Source organism: Diabrotica virgifera, chromosome 8 (assembly GCF_917563875.1).
Source record: "Diabrotica virgifera virgifera chromosome 8, PGI_DIABVI_V3a".
Lineage (NCBI taxonomy): Eukaryota > Metazoa > Arthropoda > Insecta > Coleoptera > Chrysomelidae > Diabrotica > Diabrotica virgifera.
The window spans coordinates 214,386,335-214,406,174 of NC_065450.1; the positions used below are offsets into that span (position 1 = coordinate 214,386,335).

At 33.2% G+C, this 19,840-nt stretch overlaps 1 protein-coding gene across 2 annotated transcripts in view; it reads left to right on the top strand.

The window, feature by feature from the left end:
• LOC114324551 (alpha-N-acetylgalactosaminidase) overlaps nt 1–10,699 on the top strand; it is a 70,959-nt gene extending 60,260 nt beyond the window's left edge. For both annotated transcript variants that reach the window (XM_050657836.1, XM_050657835.1), the window contains exons 9-10: nt 4,958–5,033; nt 10,582–10,699. In XM_050657836.1, coding sequence (XP_050513793.1) covers nt 4,958–5,033; nt 10,582–10,616 — 111 coding nt within the window. In that variant the 3' untranslated portion in view covers nt 10,617–10,699. The remainder of the gene's footprint in view (nt 1–4,957; nt 5,034–10,581) is intronic.
• The last annotated feature ends 9,141 nt before the right edge of the window (nt 10,700–19,840 follow it).

Below are 19,840 nucleotides of genomic sequence, written 5' to 3' on the forward strand. Positions count from 1 at the left end.
GCATACAAGGAGCTGTTTTCGTGAATATAATGGGATTTACCAGCATTTGACAATGGCGGGCTTCGTCGACTGATTTTGTGGAATTATGAAGATTGATTTTATTTAATCATTTATATAAATAAATATAGTAGAATTAATTATATTATAAATACTAAATATTTATATAAATATATGTATTAGGGTTTTGGAGAATGGCGAAAATGTGAACAGTGGGATACAGAAATCATAAATAGCTCGAGAGGACTTTTGGAGTTTTTTAGCTTTGCTTTTTTCAGAAATATTTACATTCTCAGATAATTTATTTAATGTATTGCAATGCAAGATAAACGAAATTGGTTTCTGTGTAAAAAAATTGGCGAATTTAAAGATGTTATTAATAAAAAGAGAGAGATGACTTTGAAAAATGTTATGATGATAATTGTTATGGAATAATATGATATCAAGAAGTTTTGAGCCTGAAAAGAAACGCATACGCCTGATAATGTTGGAGATGTCCAATAGTGCAATAGTGCTACCGCCGACTATTGTAGTCTATAATACTATCAGAATTTAGATCAAATATGCCAACGAATGGAAAATAGGTTTAAGAATTTTGATGACCGAGACTTTCGTTCATGTAGAAGAATTGAATTATATTATAAATAGGTGTTTTTACAATTTTTTTATGAATTGCTTTCCCTGTTTCAAATTTCACCGCACGCCCCTGGTCTTCCTTTCTTATTCCGCTGCCTATATCTATAGGGTCTGGAAGTTGTCCGTCTATTCTGACTTCCATTTTGTTGTTTTGGTTTTTAATAGTTTTTATGATATCTGGGGGACTTTTCTATTATACAGAAGATGGATTACACGTTTGAGTCTTACTCTTTCAAATGCTTTCTTCAAGACAATCAGACATAGAAATGCTGGTCTATTATACTCTAGTGATTTCCCAGTAATTTGCTTTATGACGAATATTGCATCTGTACACGATCTTCCAGTACGAAAACACTGTTGTTCATGTACGAAAACCTTCACAAAGTACGAATGAAAGTGGAATGTGGCTGCATATTGTAGAGTCATTTTCGCTTTCTTTATTCGTCGTCTGTTGTCGTATAAATTGAAAAGTCCCAGATTAAGTATGTACCAGAAAGAAGTTCCAACAAGAAAAGTTTTTAGATTTAAATAATTATTTACCATTTTATTTTTTATTATAATGGTGAATTCCGTATCTGAAACTTTTCGCTTTTATTTAAGAGATGTCGCTGACACGTCCCAAAAGTGGATTTTAAATTATCTTTAAAAGTCCACATAAATAGACAGTTTGGTTTCGTTTTGCTTCAGAGGCGTGCACGCAGCTCCACCGATGACGTCGTAAGACAGAAACAGTTGTCTGGACCAGGGCCGGATTTACGAGGTGGCAAGCTGGGCAGCTGCCCGCCCCACATTCCGGGGTCCCCCCGGATAAAAATAATTTTTGGCAATCAATTAACTCTGATATTTCGTTACATGGAAGGTTTCTCTCCTGTTGAAAATGTATTATTAATTTAATTTAATTTTCAATTAAAAAATCTCGAAAAGTACCGTGACTTTAACCATGCATCTTAACTATGTTTATTTTTAATATTTTACTGTAACAAGATAAAGCCAAAGCCCTTATATTTTTTATTATTTAAAAATAATATATTGATAAAAGTAGATCAACATTTTTTTAATATTGTTCTGAAGCTATTTGTTTGTAGTATTTATGTAATTTACTATTCTAACTGGGAAATAAGCCACAATTTAACTTGAAAAATGAATCTAACATTTTGGCTTCCACTTTGGACGTCATTATCAAAATACAAAATATTAATTTTATATAAATAAGTACAATATTTTGTATTTTGATAACGACGTCCGAAATGGAAGTCGAAATGCCAATAAAATCATTTTATCGTGGCTGAATGGATCAAGCAATCCAAAGTCAATAAGAAAAAAAAAGAAATCTTTTTTCAAGTTAAATTGTGGCTTATTTCCCACTTAGAATAGTATTTATTAATTTCTAAAAGGGAAAACCCTGTAGTTGACTATGTAGGTACCATAGTTGTTAAAACAACAATTTTTTTAATGGCAGGATGTAGGGCCCCACACCAATTCTGCCCAGCGGCCCCCACTGCCTTAAATCCGGCTCTGTGTCTGGAGATTGTGCATCACCTCTGAATCTAAAGGAAACATAAACTGTCTTTTTTCGCTTCTATCTCTACTAAGATTTTAGTACTAGGAACTTTCTTTCGGACCGTTTTTCCTAGACGAATGAAAGCGAAATGTGACTGCAGATTGTAGAACCCTTTTCGCTTTCTTTATTCGTCGTCTGTTGTTTTATAAATTGTAAAAGTCACAAATTAAGGATGTACCAGAAAGAAGTTCCAACAAGAAAAGTTTTCAGATTTAAATAATTATTTAGGTACCATTTTAATTTTTATTATAATGGAGAATTCTGTATCTGAGACTTTTCTTCTTCTTCTTTAGGTGCCGTGTCTGTATTCAGACGTTGGCCGTCATCATGTTTACAATTTCCTGAAATATCTCTCTATCGGCTGCTGCGCGAAAGTATTCTTCTTCTGTGCAGCCACATCATTGTCTAATCTATATGTCTTGATCTATATTAATATGTCCAACTGCCATCCACTTTGTTTTTGAAATGTTGATTTTAAGGCCTGTCCGATAACTTGCTTCGCTTACTAAATTTAGTAGTGTCTGAAGATCTTGTAAATTTTCGTCTTGTATCGTCAGCGTATCTAATATTGTTGATTACTTCTCTGCCTAGCCTTACTCCCTCTTGTCTGTCATCCAAAGCCTCCCTAAAGATTTCTTCAGAGTACAGATTAAAAAGGGTGGGTGATAAAACATAACCTTGTCGTACTCCACGTTTTATCGGCAGTTTTTCAGTACGACTGTCTCCAATTTGGATAGAGGCTACTTGATTGTAACATAAGTATTTCAGCAGTCTTATATCGTAGTGGTCAAGTCCTGCCGCCTGCAGGCAATCGAAAAGTGTATCATGTTGTACTCGGTCGAATGCCTTCTCGAAGTCGATGAAACAAACATAAACGTTCTTTCGGAATTCACAACTTTTTTGTAATAGAACGCGCATACAAAATAGCGCTTCTCTAGTTCCTAGACCATTTCTAAATCCAAATTACTTATTACCAATTCCAGTTTCGCACAGAAGGAATACTCGGTTTTGTATAATACGTAAAAGTATCTTAAGTGTGTGACTCATCAAACTGATTAGTCTAAAATCGCTGCATTTGGTGGGCCTGCTTTTCTTTGGTAATGTTATAAACAGTGACTCCACCCAATCATCTGGTATTTTTCCTTCGTTATAAATTTTGTTAAAGAAAGTAGTCAAGTAGGTAATGTTTTCCTCATCTAAAAGTTTAAGTAGCTCAACAGGGATTTGATCTGGTCCAGGTGCTTTATTGTTTTTGACTTGTTGTATTGCTTTTATGACTTCTAACTTCAGTATACTGGGATCTCTGTCTAATTGGTTGTCACAGGTAGTATTTGGAGCATTTTCTCGAGAAGCATCGTCAAAAAGATCACTGATGTGTCTCTCCCATTCTTTGCACTGTTGTTCGTGATCACAAATTTTTCCGTCTGCGGTTTTAAGTACGTGAGCATTTTTCTGTTTTCTAATTCCGGAGGTATATTTAAGTTTCTTGTGGAGGTTGAAACTGTCTTGTGAGACTTTTCGCTTTTATACAGGGTGTCCAGAAACTCTACCGACAAACGAAAACAGGAGATTCCTTAGATAATTTTAAGACAATTTAACCAATTCGCCTAGTCCGAAAATGCTTCCTAAGGGAGCTAGAGCTCTTTGAAGATGGCGTCTTTTAACTAGTTTTTCTTAAATACCTCCCGAACGCTTCTAGTTAGAAAAACGAAAATTGGTACACATATTTATCTTCCAGAGCTAAATCGATTCCATCTATTGTGAATTTCTATTACCAGTCATAGCCGTCCGTTTTGGGTGGGGCAACGGATATTTTATCGCATAACTTTTTTGTCTTTAACTTTTAAGCATTTCTGATACTGGATTATTAAATTGTGAGGTATTCTAGTACTAAAAGGTACTCTTGCTTTAAATCGGTAGGACACACCGTTTTCTAGAAAAATCGATTTGAAAATTTTTCGTTTCCTGAATTTGATAAAAAAATTGAAAAATCTTTTTAAAAAATAACGGTGTATTTTACCAACTTAAAGCAAGAGTAACTTTTAGAGCTAGAATACCTCATAATTTAATAATTTAGTGTCAAAAATTCTTAAATATTAAAGACAAAAAGTTATGCGATAAAATAACCGTTGGCCTACCCAAAACGGGCGCATATGACCGATATTAGAAATTCGTAATTAATGAAATCGATTCATCTCTGGAATATAAATAAACGTACCAGTTTTCGTTTTTCTAAATAGTTTTTTTTTTACTTTTTGTTTTGATATTCACAAAACGAAAAGTTTTCAAATCGATTTTTCTAGAAAACGGTGTGTCCTACCGACTTAAAGCAAGAGTACCTTTTAGTACTAGAATACCTCACAATTTAATAATCCAGTATCAGAAATGCTTAAAAGTTAAAGACAAAAAAGTTACGCGATAAAGTAACCGTTGCGCCACCCAAAACGGACGCCTATGACTGGTACTAGAAATTCACAATAGATGAAATCGATTAAACTCTGGAAGATAAATATGTGTACCTATTTTCGTTTTTCTAACTAGAAACGTTCTGGAGGTATTTAAGAAAAACTAGTTAAAAGACGCCATCTTCAAAGAGCTCTAGCTCCCTTAGGAAGCATTTTCGGACTAGGTAAATTGGGTTAAATTGTCTTAAAATTATCTGAGGAATCTTCTGTCTTCGTTTGTCGGTAGAGTTTCTGGACACCCTGTATAAATGATATGTGTACTAAATAAGTGATGTTAACAAATGTTTTTTTATTTCAGGATATTTTTGATGAAGATAAATCTGTGGCATCCATAGCAGATGATGAACCGTTCGTCCTAAGAATGGCACCTACAGGTATAGACTTTTTAATATCATTTATTTGAATCAAGGGTGTAATAATACCAGAGGATCCCAGTCTTTTTCGGTTTACGGCTAGCTAAATAATCGATTTTTTTCCGCAACGTCCTTAGTACCTACATCAAATTTTTTCTAAATGTTTAACTTTCTTGAAAACGTTAAAAACTTTACTTTTTGAAAGCGCTTATCCATTTAAAGGCAAAAAATAAAAAACAAATAGGTACTATTTCCTTTTGGATCTAACGGTAATATCCATATTGAGACTGGACAACCACAATATAGTTATTATAGGATTGAAAAATAAATTACACACACATACAATTTATTGAACGTCCATGGATGATTAAAATTGGTAATGGGATACATGGGTTTGATGTTCACTACATAAATCTCGGAATAAAATTGTATATGACGACCCTCATTTCTTGTTCAATGTTGTTTTTTACATTTTATGGGATGGAGGAATCACTAAAGCAGGACAAACATCGGAAACACAAATACAATGATGGTCAACAGGGCAAGTATAATAATCTGCATATATTGATAGGCATTGTTTGGGATGAACGTACTTGCTCAAAGATGTCGAGATATATCTGTAGACATATACTGTTGTTTTATTGACTTCCAATAGACATTTGATCGTGTTAAGCACTCTATATTGATCGAAGTTCAAAAATACATTGGCTTGGACGGCAGAGATGTTCGAATAATTGCAAATTTATATTGGAATCGAACAACATCAGTTTTAGTAGATGGTGTGGAATCACAGGCTCTTAATATTAAAAGAGGAGTACGGCAGGGATGCCTCTTGTCACCCTCGCTTTTCAACGTCTACTCCGAAAGAATTTTCAGAAATGCACATTCTGAAAAACAAGAAGGAATAATTGTGACCTTGAAGTCATCAATAATTTGCGATATGCGGACGATACAGTACCCCTAGCTTCTGGTCAAGAAGATCTGCAAACACTACTTGATCTTGATAGTGTCGTTGAGAGTTGTAGGGAGGTATGTCTGGATCTGAACACACGGAAAACAAAAATACTCGTAATAAGTAAACAACAGAATATAAAACTGTCTATATATGTAAATAATACCAAACTTGAGCAAGTTGATAAAATCGTTTACCTTGGACAGCAATTAAATTGTAACGCAGAAAGTCACGGCGAAATTAGATCTAGGATAGAGCAGGCCAGAGCTGCTTTTAGAAGAATGTCCAAGGTGTCATGTAACAGAGACCTAAAATTGGCATTGAGGATCCGCCTACTTCGCTGCTACCTGTTCTGGGTCTTACTTTATGGTATCGAGTCCTGGACTGTAAATAAAATCGATCTAAATCGCCTTGAGGCTTTCGAAATGTGGTGCTATAGAATAATTTTAAAAGTTTACTTTAAAAGTAAAGACACACAAATATCTGGGAACCTGGGTTGATGACAAAAATGACCAAAGCAAAGAAGTTAAAGTCCGAATTGAAACTGCAAGGCAAGCATTTATAAAAATGAAGACACTGCTTACAAACAAAGACCTTCAGTTGCCTCTCAGATTGAGGGCTCTAGTATGCTACATATTTTCTATATTACTATACGGTATGGAAGCTTGGACATTGAAAAGGCAACACATAAGAAAAATAGAAGCGTTCGAAATGTGGTGTTACAGAAGAATGTTGAAAATTCAGTGGGTTCAAAGGATTACCAATGTTGAAGTGCTACGACGTTTAAATAAGGAGTTAGAAATTTTGAACAGTATAAAAACAAGAAAACTAGAATATTTGGGTCACATTACCAGAGGAGAGAAATATGAGCTGCTGAGAGTTATTATGCAAGGAAGGATCCAAGGAAGAAGAAGCATAGGAAGAAGACGCATCTCCTGCCTGAAGAACCTTAGAGAATGGTTTAACTGTAGTTCATTACAACTGTTCAGAGCAGCAGCCAACAAAGTGACCATAGCCATTATGATATCCAACCTCCGCTAGGAGGTGGAACTTTAAGAAGAAGAAGGGTGGAGAAGATTCGAAACTCCACAATACTAGAACGTCTCAGCAAGACTACTGATATTATAAAAAGCATTAAGCAGAGAAAGCTGGAATATTTCGGATATGTACTATTTTCCTGAATACTATTTAAGTTTTCATACAAATTTGTAAAGAAAAACAATTATTATTATTATTATTGCTTTATGTTCCATTATGTGTTGTAGAATGGATACGAACTACTTAATAAGTTTGTTTTAATGTTTTATTAATAAGTTTTATTAAATCATAATTGAGAAGGTTAGAAGTAAAAGGGTTTAAGTGCACTTTTTTAAAATTTTATTTTAAGTACAGATTCGCATACTTAAATGGTATTATAACTTTGTGGTAAAACGATTTAAGCATATTTCGCCCTACAGTCGCCATCTATCGCCATTGCATTTAGTTCACTGAAAACAATTGCAGTTTGCTTTGGTAGTAAACAGGTTTAACGTGTGCTTGAACCATTTTACCACAAAACTATTTTTAGTATTCTGTAAAAACAAATATTAATAAACGGGTTTAAGTGCGCTTGAATCATTTTACCACAAAACTTTTTTAGTATTCTGTAATGCGTAAACACATGTTAATACAGAATTACTTTCAATAAATAAATATTAGATTTGTGACCAATTTTAAAGACTAATTAAGTATTATGCAACGTGCCAGTTGTAGTTACACTATGGATAACAGCTGGGATAAAACTGATTAGTAATATGTACCAAACATCTGCACTTGAACCGTTTTACCAGTGACATTTATCAACACCATGTACCGATTCAAGTACATTTTTTTAATAATTGAAAAAAAGGAAGGATATAGTAAGAGTAATAATATACCCTTATATTTTTATCATATTGTAGTAGGTACATTGTACACTAGACATATTTTAGTTTAACTACTCCTAGAATTTATAAAACTCAAACAACTTTGAAGCTGATTATCTCAGAACTATCAAAACTGCACTTAAACGCTTTTACGTCTGGCCCCATCAATTGATATAATGGCATTTTTTAAAAATTGTATTAATAAAATTCCTAAAAAATGTAACTTTATGAGCAAACATAGGGTATTATAAAGATAATATATATCTTTATCCAAGAAGGTTATATCTAAGTTATTTATCTAAACCTAATACCTTAAAAAAGAAAATTCTTGTCAGAGCGATAAGACGATCAGAAATCTATCATACTCAATCATTAAATACTTACTATAATATTCTCCTTTTCATGACCATTTTTCAGTGCGTCACAAATTATAGAAAAAAAGGTAAGTCCGTGATAATACACATTTATGACATTTACTCTAACATGACATTTTAGTTCAATCTGACAGTTGTCACATTTTATTTTCAATTTGGAATAAAAACAAATCAATTGTGTCTATTGCATTTATAAAATGGTATTTTCTTTGATTTGTATAGTCTTATAAATTGTACAGATTATATTGATAATATTATTATTTTATTTAATAAATAATCCTTTTTTGATTATAGCGCCATCTATCGACAACTAGTATAACTAGAAGAAATGTTATAAATGTCTGTAATCACCGACGTGCCTTTTTTTCTGTCACATACAATTTAATGCGTTAGAGAGAAATCTAAAAACTGTTACGCACTGAAAAATGGTCATGAAAAGGACTATATCAATAAACACTGCACAAAATAAATGAAATAAACTAATATGAATCTTAAAACCTTTCTATTCAAAAAGTGAACATTCTTAGTTATAACCGTCTTCTTCCAAATGAACGATATACATATTAACACTGAGATGAAGTCAAGAATTTATAAAGCCAGTGTAAGACCAATAATGGCACATCCATCAGAAACAAGACCCGATACAGCCACAATACAACTAGTAAGACTTGTTTACACGGGTAGAGTTTTGAGAAGAGTAGAGTAGCGAAGAGAGTAGACTCTACTCGCTACTCTACCAAAAATGACTTGATACCGTTCACACGAGGAGAGTACAAGTATAGTACTGATGCTAGTATAGTGAACGTAATTTTTTTTTATTTTTGTATTTTTAATCACTCTTGATTATAAGTGCACCTTAAATTCTTAATTTTTTGCTTGAGCGCGTTTACTCCAAAGCCCCCTTTGCCATTCTTTCGACGATTTTATCCTCCGCAGCTTGCCTCATACTTTTATTTCTGTAGTGTACACTATCTAAATTCCATAAACACTGGTATTCGCCATACAGCTCTATAAGTTTTAAAGTTTTATCTTCGGTGAACTTCATTTTCACTATTTGCACAAAACACAATTCCAGCCGGAATGACAGCGTCCCTATGTACTCTCCTACCTACTCTACCCTACCAGAATTGAGCGCGTTCTATGGGTAGAGTGCGCAGGAGGGTGGATATTTTGGCGGTGGTGGTGATAGTAGAGTAGAGCTACTTTGCCACATGTTGCTAGTCACTCTACTCTACCACCTACTTACTATACACTCTACTTGCTAGTCTACTGTGCTGAGCGTTTTTACGGGTAGAGTCACTCTACTCTATCAAGTACTTGCATCATTTACACGTGTAAACAAGCCTGTAGAAACGGCAGAAATGATACTACTGAGAAGAATTACAGGAAATACGCTGAGAGGTCGAAAGAGGAGTGAAGACATTGGAAGAAAATGTAGCGTACAGTGTATAAACGAATGATCACTAAATAGAAAAAAAGAATAGAGTACCTAACCATTTAAGCAGAATGGGGGAGACACGTGTGGTCAAAATAGAAAGAGGTAAATCACTAATCGGTAGAAGTATGATCGCGCAAAAGATGGAGTGCCAACCTTCCATAGAGGTATAGCGATACGCTTTAATTACTATTTTTGCTAATTTTAATTTTAATATTTTTTCTCAAAACGAAATAATATGGGTCATATAAAGTCACCGTTAATATACAAAACAGACGGTAAGAAAGACATGGTTTTACGAAACGAATGCATCCCCTGATCATATGTTTTTGGAGTGGCAGTTTAACAAACTGAAGTCCTCATAAATTAACTCATAATCCTCATAATCAGACCATTATGTCAACAACTCACTTTGGGACATGGCATTCGTTTCTAAAACTGCAGAAATGTGTCTGTTTTTATGCGTCAGATCGGAGTGATTTATTGTCCTCTCCGGACCATATTGTAGGAAGGCATAACATCGGTATAATCGATTGTGGCTTTTCTTAACATTCACGACACAGCGGGTGAACGAATCACACACAAATCGTTCGGCCCTTTTTCGAGAGAGACCTAAGCGCAAATACCTTTTGTTACGAAAATAAATAAATATTTACCGTTCGTTTTATTATATTCATTTCAATTAATTCCAGCAACACACCTACTGGAATAGAGGTATAAATCTGCCAATGAACAAGCAGAATTGTTTATAAAGAGGAAGAAGAAGAAGAAACTAGTCTCACAATAAACATCTTTAACGAATTGTGAATTTTGATACATTTTTTCTATAATAATAATTATTAGTCTTGGTTCTGTGGACTCACATATACATAGTTTTAATCATTTCAAATTTTTTCTGTTTTAGGAGGCACTTTGTTGGTTGCAACTCCCAAAAAATAAACGAAAAAGGATTTAGTCAGTGACCAAAATATTAAATACTTTTTAGATATTTTATAAATAAATAAATCAATTATTTTAATACATACTTTACTTTATTTCTTATAAAACGAATAATAGACCAGGACCAATCTGTAAAAAAACGTGTATTGTTGGATGTGAGAAGTGGCATTCGGATTTTTGCAGATAAAGTTAGGTGACACCTTCAGTAATAATAATTGACTTATGCTCCTTCTCAAATATTATCGCAACATTAATAAAATTAAAATATTTAAAAATTTCGAAACACATCGATTTTTTTCTGCTTTCTTTACTAATAACTTTAAAACGGTTCGTTTTGGAACAAAGTCGTAGAGAAATAAAATAAAGATAATTGAATTTTGTATGATATACGACTGGTCAAAAATGTCTTAAGGTATTACCTTTTCTGCAATATAATAGCAATAAATACAAAATAAGGGAGCAAAATACGCCTGTTGTTATTCAATGTTTCTTAACCACTTTGGTGGCACTTAGAACCTTAGTAATTCGCTTATAAAATTCTTATAACTTACTTAAATGGTCTACCAAATTTCATTAAAATCGACCTAATAGATTTTGCATAATAAATTTGCAATGTAAATGTTTTTAAAAAAGTTCAAATTTTTTAAAATCTTTCTGAACAAAAAGTAGACCATTTAGAAGTTGGCTAATTTTTTACATATAAAGAGGTGCTCTACCTATCTAATACACTTTACAGAATTAAAATCGGATTATTTAAGGGGCCTCAGCAATGTTTTAAAATTATAAACAATTTTTTGGCTTATAAACAAATAGCTTTGTTTAGTAATAAAAAAATTAATTTTTAGCAATGCAAATAATTAAAATCGGTATAATTTGAAGAATATAGAATTGCTATTTTATTTTTTAATCAAAAGTTATTCTCGTTCAAAAATTGCAATTTTTCGATTTTTTTAATGTTTCACCGCGTTTATCTCGAAAACTATGCATCCTACGAAAAAACTTTTAAGAACATTTTTTGCTTAGAATAATACCCAAGAAATACAAAAAAATGTTTTATTTTGCGAAAAATCGATGTTATGTAATTCCTTAAGTTCTTTGTTTATAACAATCTTATCGACATCCGGATCAACTGTTACCCAAAAAAATCGTATTCTACGGGTCAAAATACATAAAAAAAAACTTGGGTAAGTCCATCTAAATAAAGGAGCCCGTAGCACCCCCTCCTGGACACAGCACTAATTTGTTTATAAGCCAAAAAATTGTTTATAATTTTAAAACATTGCTGAGGCTGCCTAAATAATCCGATTTCAATTCTGTAAAGTGCATTAGATAGGTGGAGTGCTTCTTTATACGTAAAAAAATTGACAAATCTTTGTATGTTCTAGTTTTTGTTGTGCAAGATTTTAAAAAATTTTAATTTTTTAAAAAAAGTTTTGATTGCAAAATTATTATGCAAAATCTAGTAAGTCTATTTTATTTAAATTTCGTGGACGGTTTTAGCACATTGCAAAAATTTTCTAAGCGAATTAGGAAGGTTCCAAGTGTAACCTAAGTGATGGAAAAACATTGAATAAGGACAGGCTTGTTTTGCCCCCTTATTTTATATGTATTGCTATTTTGCAGCAAAAGGGTGTTAAATTAAGACATTTTTAACCAATCGTATCTGATACAAAATTTAATTATCTTTGTTTTATTCCTGTCCGACTTTGTTCCAAAATGGATCGTTTTAAAGTTATAAGCAAAGAAAGTAGAAAAAAAACGAAATTTTTTAAAATTTTTAAATATTTTATTTTTTTTAATAATGCTCCGAGCATATTTGAGAAGGAGCATAAGTCAATTAATATTAAAGAAGTTATCACCTAACTTTATCCGCAAAAATCCGAAAGCCACCTCTCACATCCACCTAAAAACAGATCCTTCCTGGTCTATAATGGCAGTAGAAGAAAAACGAAAAAAGAAAAACGTTTTTCTACGTAAAACGAAGAAAAACGTTTAATTCGGTATGGACATGTTAGAAGGGTATATCGTACAAGGTGGATATCAAAGATTACGGATTGGAGCCCAAAAGAAAAGAGAAGAAGAGGAAGACCCAGGCCCGCCGAGAGGGCGGTACAGCCGGTACATTTTACCGGGGCCCAGCGATGTAAGGGGCCCGGCGTCGACCAGACCAAAGACGTAATTTTTCCTGTTTTTTTTGCTCTTCGCTTTATGTCCATAATACGTTTAATTAATCCTCGGCTATATTTAACATGACCTTTAGTTGATTTGGTGTAAAATTTAAACAGCAATAAATCACAGAAGTCAAATGCTGTAGTGCAGTCAGATAACTATGGATATGGAGATTAAAAATATATCTATAGGGCTTCTAGAACATTTACAAAAAATCAGAAATTGATTAAAGAATATAAAGGGTCAGAATCTAAAGGAATCAGGTCTTCCATTGTTGAAGAATCTAAATTAGTTACCAGCATTTATGGAATAAATCCAGAATTTACATAAAATAAAGAAAAACGGCGCAAGAAGTCTGTGCGATTTTTTGATGATTATGCCTGGGCCTAGTAGTGATGCGACTGATAATTTTGAGCCCGACGCAATATTTCACTGTGAACTATTTAATATTGTCAAATAATAAGCAATTTAACCAGAATATTTAATGCGGCAAATGAAATTCATTCGCTATTTAACATTTTGTGGACATTCCGAGATGACGACGCCGAGAATATTAAGAAAAAAATTGATATATTGCGCGAGTTTTATAAAGAAGACATCAGTGAAGAATTGATAAATGAAATTTTTCATTTGAGAGCGATATATACAAGGATAATATTGGTAAATCTCAATTTTCTCCAATCTTCTTCTTTACGTGCCATCTCCGCAACGAAGGTTGGCAATCATCATTGCTATTCTAACTTTTGACATTACAGCCTGAAAGAGTTCATTTGAGCTGGATCCAAACCATTCTGAGATTTCTCTACCAGGACATTTTTCTTGTACCTATGAATCTTTCCCTGCAATGTCTCCAATAGATTTACTTAATAAAATTAAACATCTCAAAATATATTCATTATTTCCGAACGTCGTTATTGCGTTAAAAATATTTTGCACATTGCCTGTGACAGTCACAGAAGCGAAAAGATCCTTTAGTTTTCTTTCCCGCATAAAGAATGCTGTGATATCAACAATGAAACAGGATTGTTTAACTCGCCTATCAACGTGATGCATTGAGAATGATTTGGTAAAATCATGCGATTTTTCGAAAGTTATAGACATCTTTTCCAATCAGAAAACTCGAAAAGCACCTGTATTATAAATATTTTCGCTATTATAAATATAATCAAAATTTAATAAAATTTATATTTGAAATGTTTCTTATTACATATTTTTACAATTATTGATAATGTTATTTCTATAAATTGATAATTTTATTAAATTATTGATAATTAAATTGATAATTTTATTTCTATAAAAGTTGAACAATTTTTTTCGTTCTTCACTTTTTGTCGGGGCCCGCTCGTCACTTCTTGCCAGGGCCCGCTCATCCCTCTCGGCGACCCTGGGTAGACGCCGAAGATCATGGAGGGATGAAGTGGACGAGGCCATGGAAAGAGGAGACCTTAGAGACGGAGAATGGGAAAACAGAAACGACTGGAGACGTTGGTTGAAAGAATCAAGGCGGCGACAGCTGTAAAAATCCTTATATAGATAGATATACTCTATTTTCTTTTAATATAATAAACTGACACTTAAGGTCTGTCGAACAATTAGCCAATACAGCATTGTCTTGTTTTCTCGAAAGTTACATCCAGAAAATCTTTTGAATATTTTGAAAGCTCAGCCATGTGATATTTTACATAGACGTGGCAGCAGCAAATACAGACAAAAAATATACCACACCTTCAGGCACGTAGCCAAAGGGGGGTCCATGGGGTCCGGACCCCTCCCAAAACTGTCTCGGCTTTGGTACCAAATCAGCAAGTTTATCCCCAAGTTATTATTATTAGTTTTGAAAAAGTAAACGAAATTATTATTATTTTTTATTAGGATTATTTATTTTTATTCAGTATACGTTTCAACATATCCAGTTTAAAAATCAGATTTACCACGAGGAAAAGTATTCTATCAACATTTTAAATTCTTTTACCTGGACTTGCCTCTACAGAAAAAGCAAAATTGCTAAGAAATTTGTCTGCCTATTACTCCCACGACATTTCTCTTACAGCAATAAAAGCTGAATATATGTTATGGTATAACTGTAACATAATATCATCTTTGGAACCAAAATCCAAAAGTCTCCGCGTAATGAACATTGTAATAAAGATTTTTTTCCAAAAATTTACAAATTCCTTACAATTTTGACAACTATCCCTGTCACAACGGCCAGTGTAAAACGTTCGTTCTCAACAATGAATCGAGTAAAAACTTCACCCGGAAACAAGATGGGAAACGAAAGCGAAAGACTCATTTTATTGGCTCTTTGGTCCGTTCATTGGAATGTTGAGTTAAAGCCAAGTACATTTTTTATCAAATAACCAAAAATTACTGGGTCGACAACTGAATAGCAGACCAGATGTACTCTTTTCTATGGAATCCTATATTTCGTTATACATAGTAGTCTCTAACATCATCATATACTTCTTTAGCCCATTTCTATCCAGCTTTGGACATAGGTCTTCACCAAATCTTTCCATATAATCTGTCCTTGGCTGCGCTTTTCCAGTAAGTTCCTGTAGCTTATACAATATCGTCCTTTCATCGCATCTGAGGTCTTCCTCTTCCTCTTCTTCCTATCACTGCCTCCAGTTTTGTATTGTAGCATTCGATCTTTTATCTTCCTGTCTCGCATTGTGACCCGCAAATCTCCACTTTAACCCTGTTATATGTGATGACTAACATCATCAGAGACGCTAAAATTATATTAAAGATACAATTGTGAAATTAGGTGAAATTTGAAAAATTTTACCGTCTAATCTAACAAAAAATTTGAGTTGTAATAAATAATCATTTCGTTGTGAATAGAAACAAGAGCAATCTTATTTTAGTTAGTTCAGAGAGCGACAAAAGTGCTCTAACTAGTTTCGACTCTTGTTAGAGTCTCTTCAGAGAACACATATTTGATTGTCTCTGAACCACTAAAATTCTGACTGTCAGCCTCTACCCACGCACGAAAGATTATGATGATATGGATGCCGTGGTGGCATCTGCTAAAGACGAATGAAAGTTTTATTTTTTATATTAACAATATTAAAAATAAAACTTTATCAGAACTAATATTCTGGTTACACCTTTCGTGGCTTCTAAAATTTGCAAGCCAACGAATCGCCGGAGTAAAGAGGGAGATCTATCAAGTTGCATCCAGCACGGCAAAATTCAAACAAAGATATCGTTCCTCAGAATATAATAAAAATAATAAATAATCATTTCGTTGTGAATCGAAACAAGAGCAGTATTATTTTAGTTAGTTCAGAAAGCGCCAAAATTTGAGTTGTGTTTGAACCCCCCTCAAGTACATTTCTTGGCTACGTGCCTGCACACCTTTTATAAAGGATTTTTCAATTAAAATTGTTTGCGATTGATGGTATACAGCCAGCTACAGAAAAATTCTTTCCTTGTGGATTTAGCAAGTTTTTTTATTTAATATTTCTGAGCAATATTATTTGTGTTCATCTTTAAAGGATGTGTAGGTATTTGTGCTTTGTGGATTTTTCAAAAAAAAAAAACATTAGACAGTGTTAATCATGAACAATTAATAGATATTCTGCGAAAGACAATAGCCCAATAAATGACCGTTTTGGAGTGTAATTTTCAGGGGCAACTCCGAATTTCATGAAAATTTGGATTTAGGTTCTACTTACACTCCACTTCAAAGTTGAATTTGTGCCGTTGGTTGCTTTTACTTGGGGGGTGACAGGCACCCCTTCTCGGGGGGTGAAAAACGCATGTTTAAAATAACCCCGGAAATGGGTAACTGACAGATTATAAGCAACTTTCGTTCTATAAAGTTTTTTACGTAATTTAAAACTTTTTGAGTTATTCGCGATTAAAAATATTGATTTTTCGACAAAAAAAACTACGTTTTCAGACAGTTTTTCGCCAATAAATCAAAAAATAAATATTTTATCGAAAAAATATTCTTAGCAAAAGTGTAGCTTATAAAAAAAGGAAAAAAACGGTGTATCAGTAAAGTCTATAAATTGAGTAAAAGCAAAGTAGTAGCTCATGAAAAGTACGTTCTTATTCGTCTAATTCCAAATCGAATAATTCAACACGAAATGACCGAAAAATTAAGCAATTTTCGGAAAAGGTTTATTTATATTTTTAAAGTATCTAAAAAAAGCTTTATATTTGTTTTTTACAAAAAATTCTAGCTCAAAAATAAACGAGTTACACTGAAAAAAAAAGTTGGTCCCTTTTTTTGGTAAAAAAAATCGTGAAGTCTCCTTCTATTTAGCACCCTAAATAAAATTAATGGTTACCGCTTTACATTTATTTTAACTGTATGTGTATTGTTTATATGATCTGGAAGTTTGATTGGTTTAAAGTGCTTATTTAAAAAAAATAGTTTTATAGTAAAAAAAATTTTCACTAGTAATACCACTAGAGGTCAAATTATTTCCGGAAATTTTTTTGAGATCATGAATATTTTGAAAATTTCCCGAGTCGCAGACGAGGGAAATTTTCTAAAAATATTCATGATCAAAAAAAAATTTCCGGATATTAATTTGACTTCGCGTGGTATTCGGTAAGAAAATTCCACACCAAATTTGCATTTGAAAATCCAAAGCTGCATGAACAGATTAATAGCGCGCCATAGCTTTGTCAGCAATTATTTAGGCTTTCAAATTCGTAATTTCTACTCATTGTAGTTGCATGGGAATACCATTTCAAGATAGAAAATAGTATATTCTTCAATTTTACATAAGTTTTGAGTAACTACAAGTGATAGAAAATGAATCAAAACTAAATTATGTAAACAAATAAAAACCAGTCTGTCAAAAATGTTCTGTTATTGTAAACGTCAAAAAATTTCCACTATAATTCGCTGTTGGGTACCCCACGAGCAAAAAATTTCCGATAAAATACCTCCGTTGCCAGGGCCGGCGATAACGGGCCTGCAAGGGATGCACTGCAGGCGGGCGCCCCTGTTTGGGGGGCGCCAAATTGAGCTTTTTTCTGCTGGTGCTATACAAAATACTAATTTAAAAGAAACCGAAGGGCGCCTATGCTACTTTTGCAGGCGGGCGCCTTATACCCTAGCGCCGGTACTGTCCGTTGCCATGGTGATCTGTCAAAATAACGTATTTTGATTGGTTCAAAATTACAGGTGTGGAATTTTCTAAAAAATTTTGAAAAATTTCCTTTTTTCAAAATAACTTAAAAAGTATTATTGATAAGAAAAATCTTAAAGAGTAAAAAAAATAAAGGTTTTGCTATTATAAATATGCTAGTTTCATTTTGTTTTTCCGTGAGACAAAAATTGGTTAAGATATGGCTGTTCAAAATTTGCATACACTCCTTGATAGTGACCCGTTCAAGGTTTTTCAACTATAACCCTTTCAAAAATAAGCACTTTAAACCGGCGAGACTGACAGATCATATAAAAGATAGATAAGTAAGTAAATTGTTTGTAAAGCTGTAGCGATTATTTTCATTTGGGGAACTAAACACAGGGAGATTTTTATGATTTTTTTACCAAAAAAAAAAGAGGGCCAACTTTATTTTGAGCGTAGCTCGCTTATTTTTAATGTTAGAAACTTTTATGAACAACTAAAATAAAGCTTTTTAAAAACACTTTAAAAATATTTAAATGGGTTTTTTCCCGAAAAGTGCTTAATTTTTCGGTGATTTCACCTTGAAATATTCGATTTGAAATTAGACGAATAAGAACGTATTTTTCATGAGCTACAACTTTGTTTTTACTCGATTGAAATACTTTACTGATACATCATTTTTTTAAATTATTTATAAGCTACACTTTTGCTAAAAATATTTTTTTCGATCAGATATTTACTTTTTGAGTTATTTGCGAAAAACCGTCTGAAAACGTAGTTTTTTTGTCGAAAAATAAACATTTTCAATCGCAAATAACTCGAAAAGTATTGACTAACACAAAAAACCCTATAGAACAAAAAATGCTTAAAATCAGTCAATTTATCCATTTCCGGTCTTATCTTGAACCTATATTTTTTCACCCCCGAGGAGGGGTAATTGTCACCCCCAAGTAAAAGCAACCAACGGCACAATTTCAACTTTGAAGAGGAGAGTAAGTAGAACCTAAATCCAAATTTTCATGCAATTCGGAGTTGCCCCTAAAAATTACACGGTATCGCCGTATTCCTCGTTCATTTACTGGGCTAAAGTATTGACGACAAGGATTTTCAGATTGTGGCAAACCTATACTGGGGTCAAACAGCAAGAGCAAAAATTGGCAATGACCTTACTGAAAGTGTGGAGATAAAAAAAGTGTCCTGCAGGGGGTATTCCGGGGAAATATTTTAAAAAATTTATGGAAAATGCAAATGAGCGCATAAAAATAAAATTGATGAATTACAACAGGCAATCGAAAAGGTTAATTTAGTTAGTGAGGAATACCATCTGAGTCTCAACTTCAAGAAGACAAAATGAATTCTGATAAGCAAAAACAACAATCTGCTCGACAGTTACGTATAAACAACATACTAGTTGACCATGTACAATCTTATGTATGCCTTAGCACCAACGTAAATAAAAAATGGGAACAGGCCACAGAAATTAAGGCAAGAATAGAACAAGCTAGAGCAGCATTTAAGAATGTGAAAAAGCTCCTTATATAATATACCCCCACTTAGTTTACTGATACAATGTGCTAGAGAGAAAGATCATCATCAACAGCTATTCCATCCGTCGTCGGATGTAAGCCTACCTTAAGGTGTGTCCAGGGGCGTGCGGTCCATGGAAGCAAGGGAAGCATTGCTTCCCTTGGTTTCCGTAGGTAATACTAATACCGTACCAACTGAGTAACAGATAATTTAAAAAAAATTGAACAAACACATAAGCAGAAGCAGGATTTTAAGTTGCATACGAGAATATTTAATTATGTAATACAAGCAGTAAGTAATAAGAAAAGACAAACGTATTTTACTCTATTTTTGTCATACAGGAAATAACAAAGCAATGAAATACTCTAAAAGCAGCGCTGCATGCTGCATTTATAGCTTTCGTTCCGTACGCGGACCCATAGGCCATGA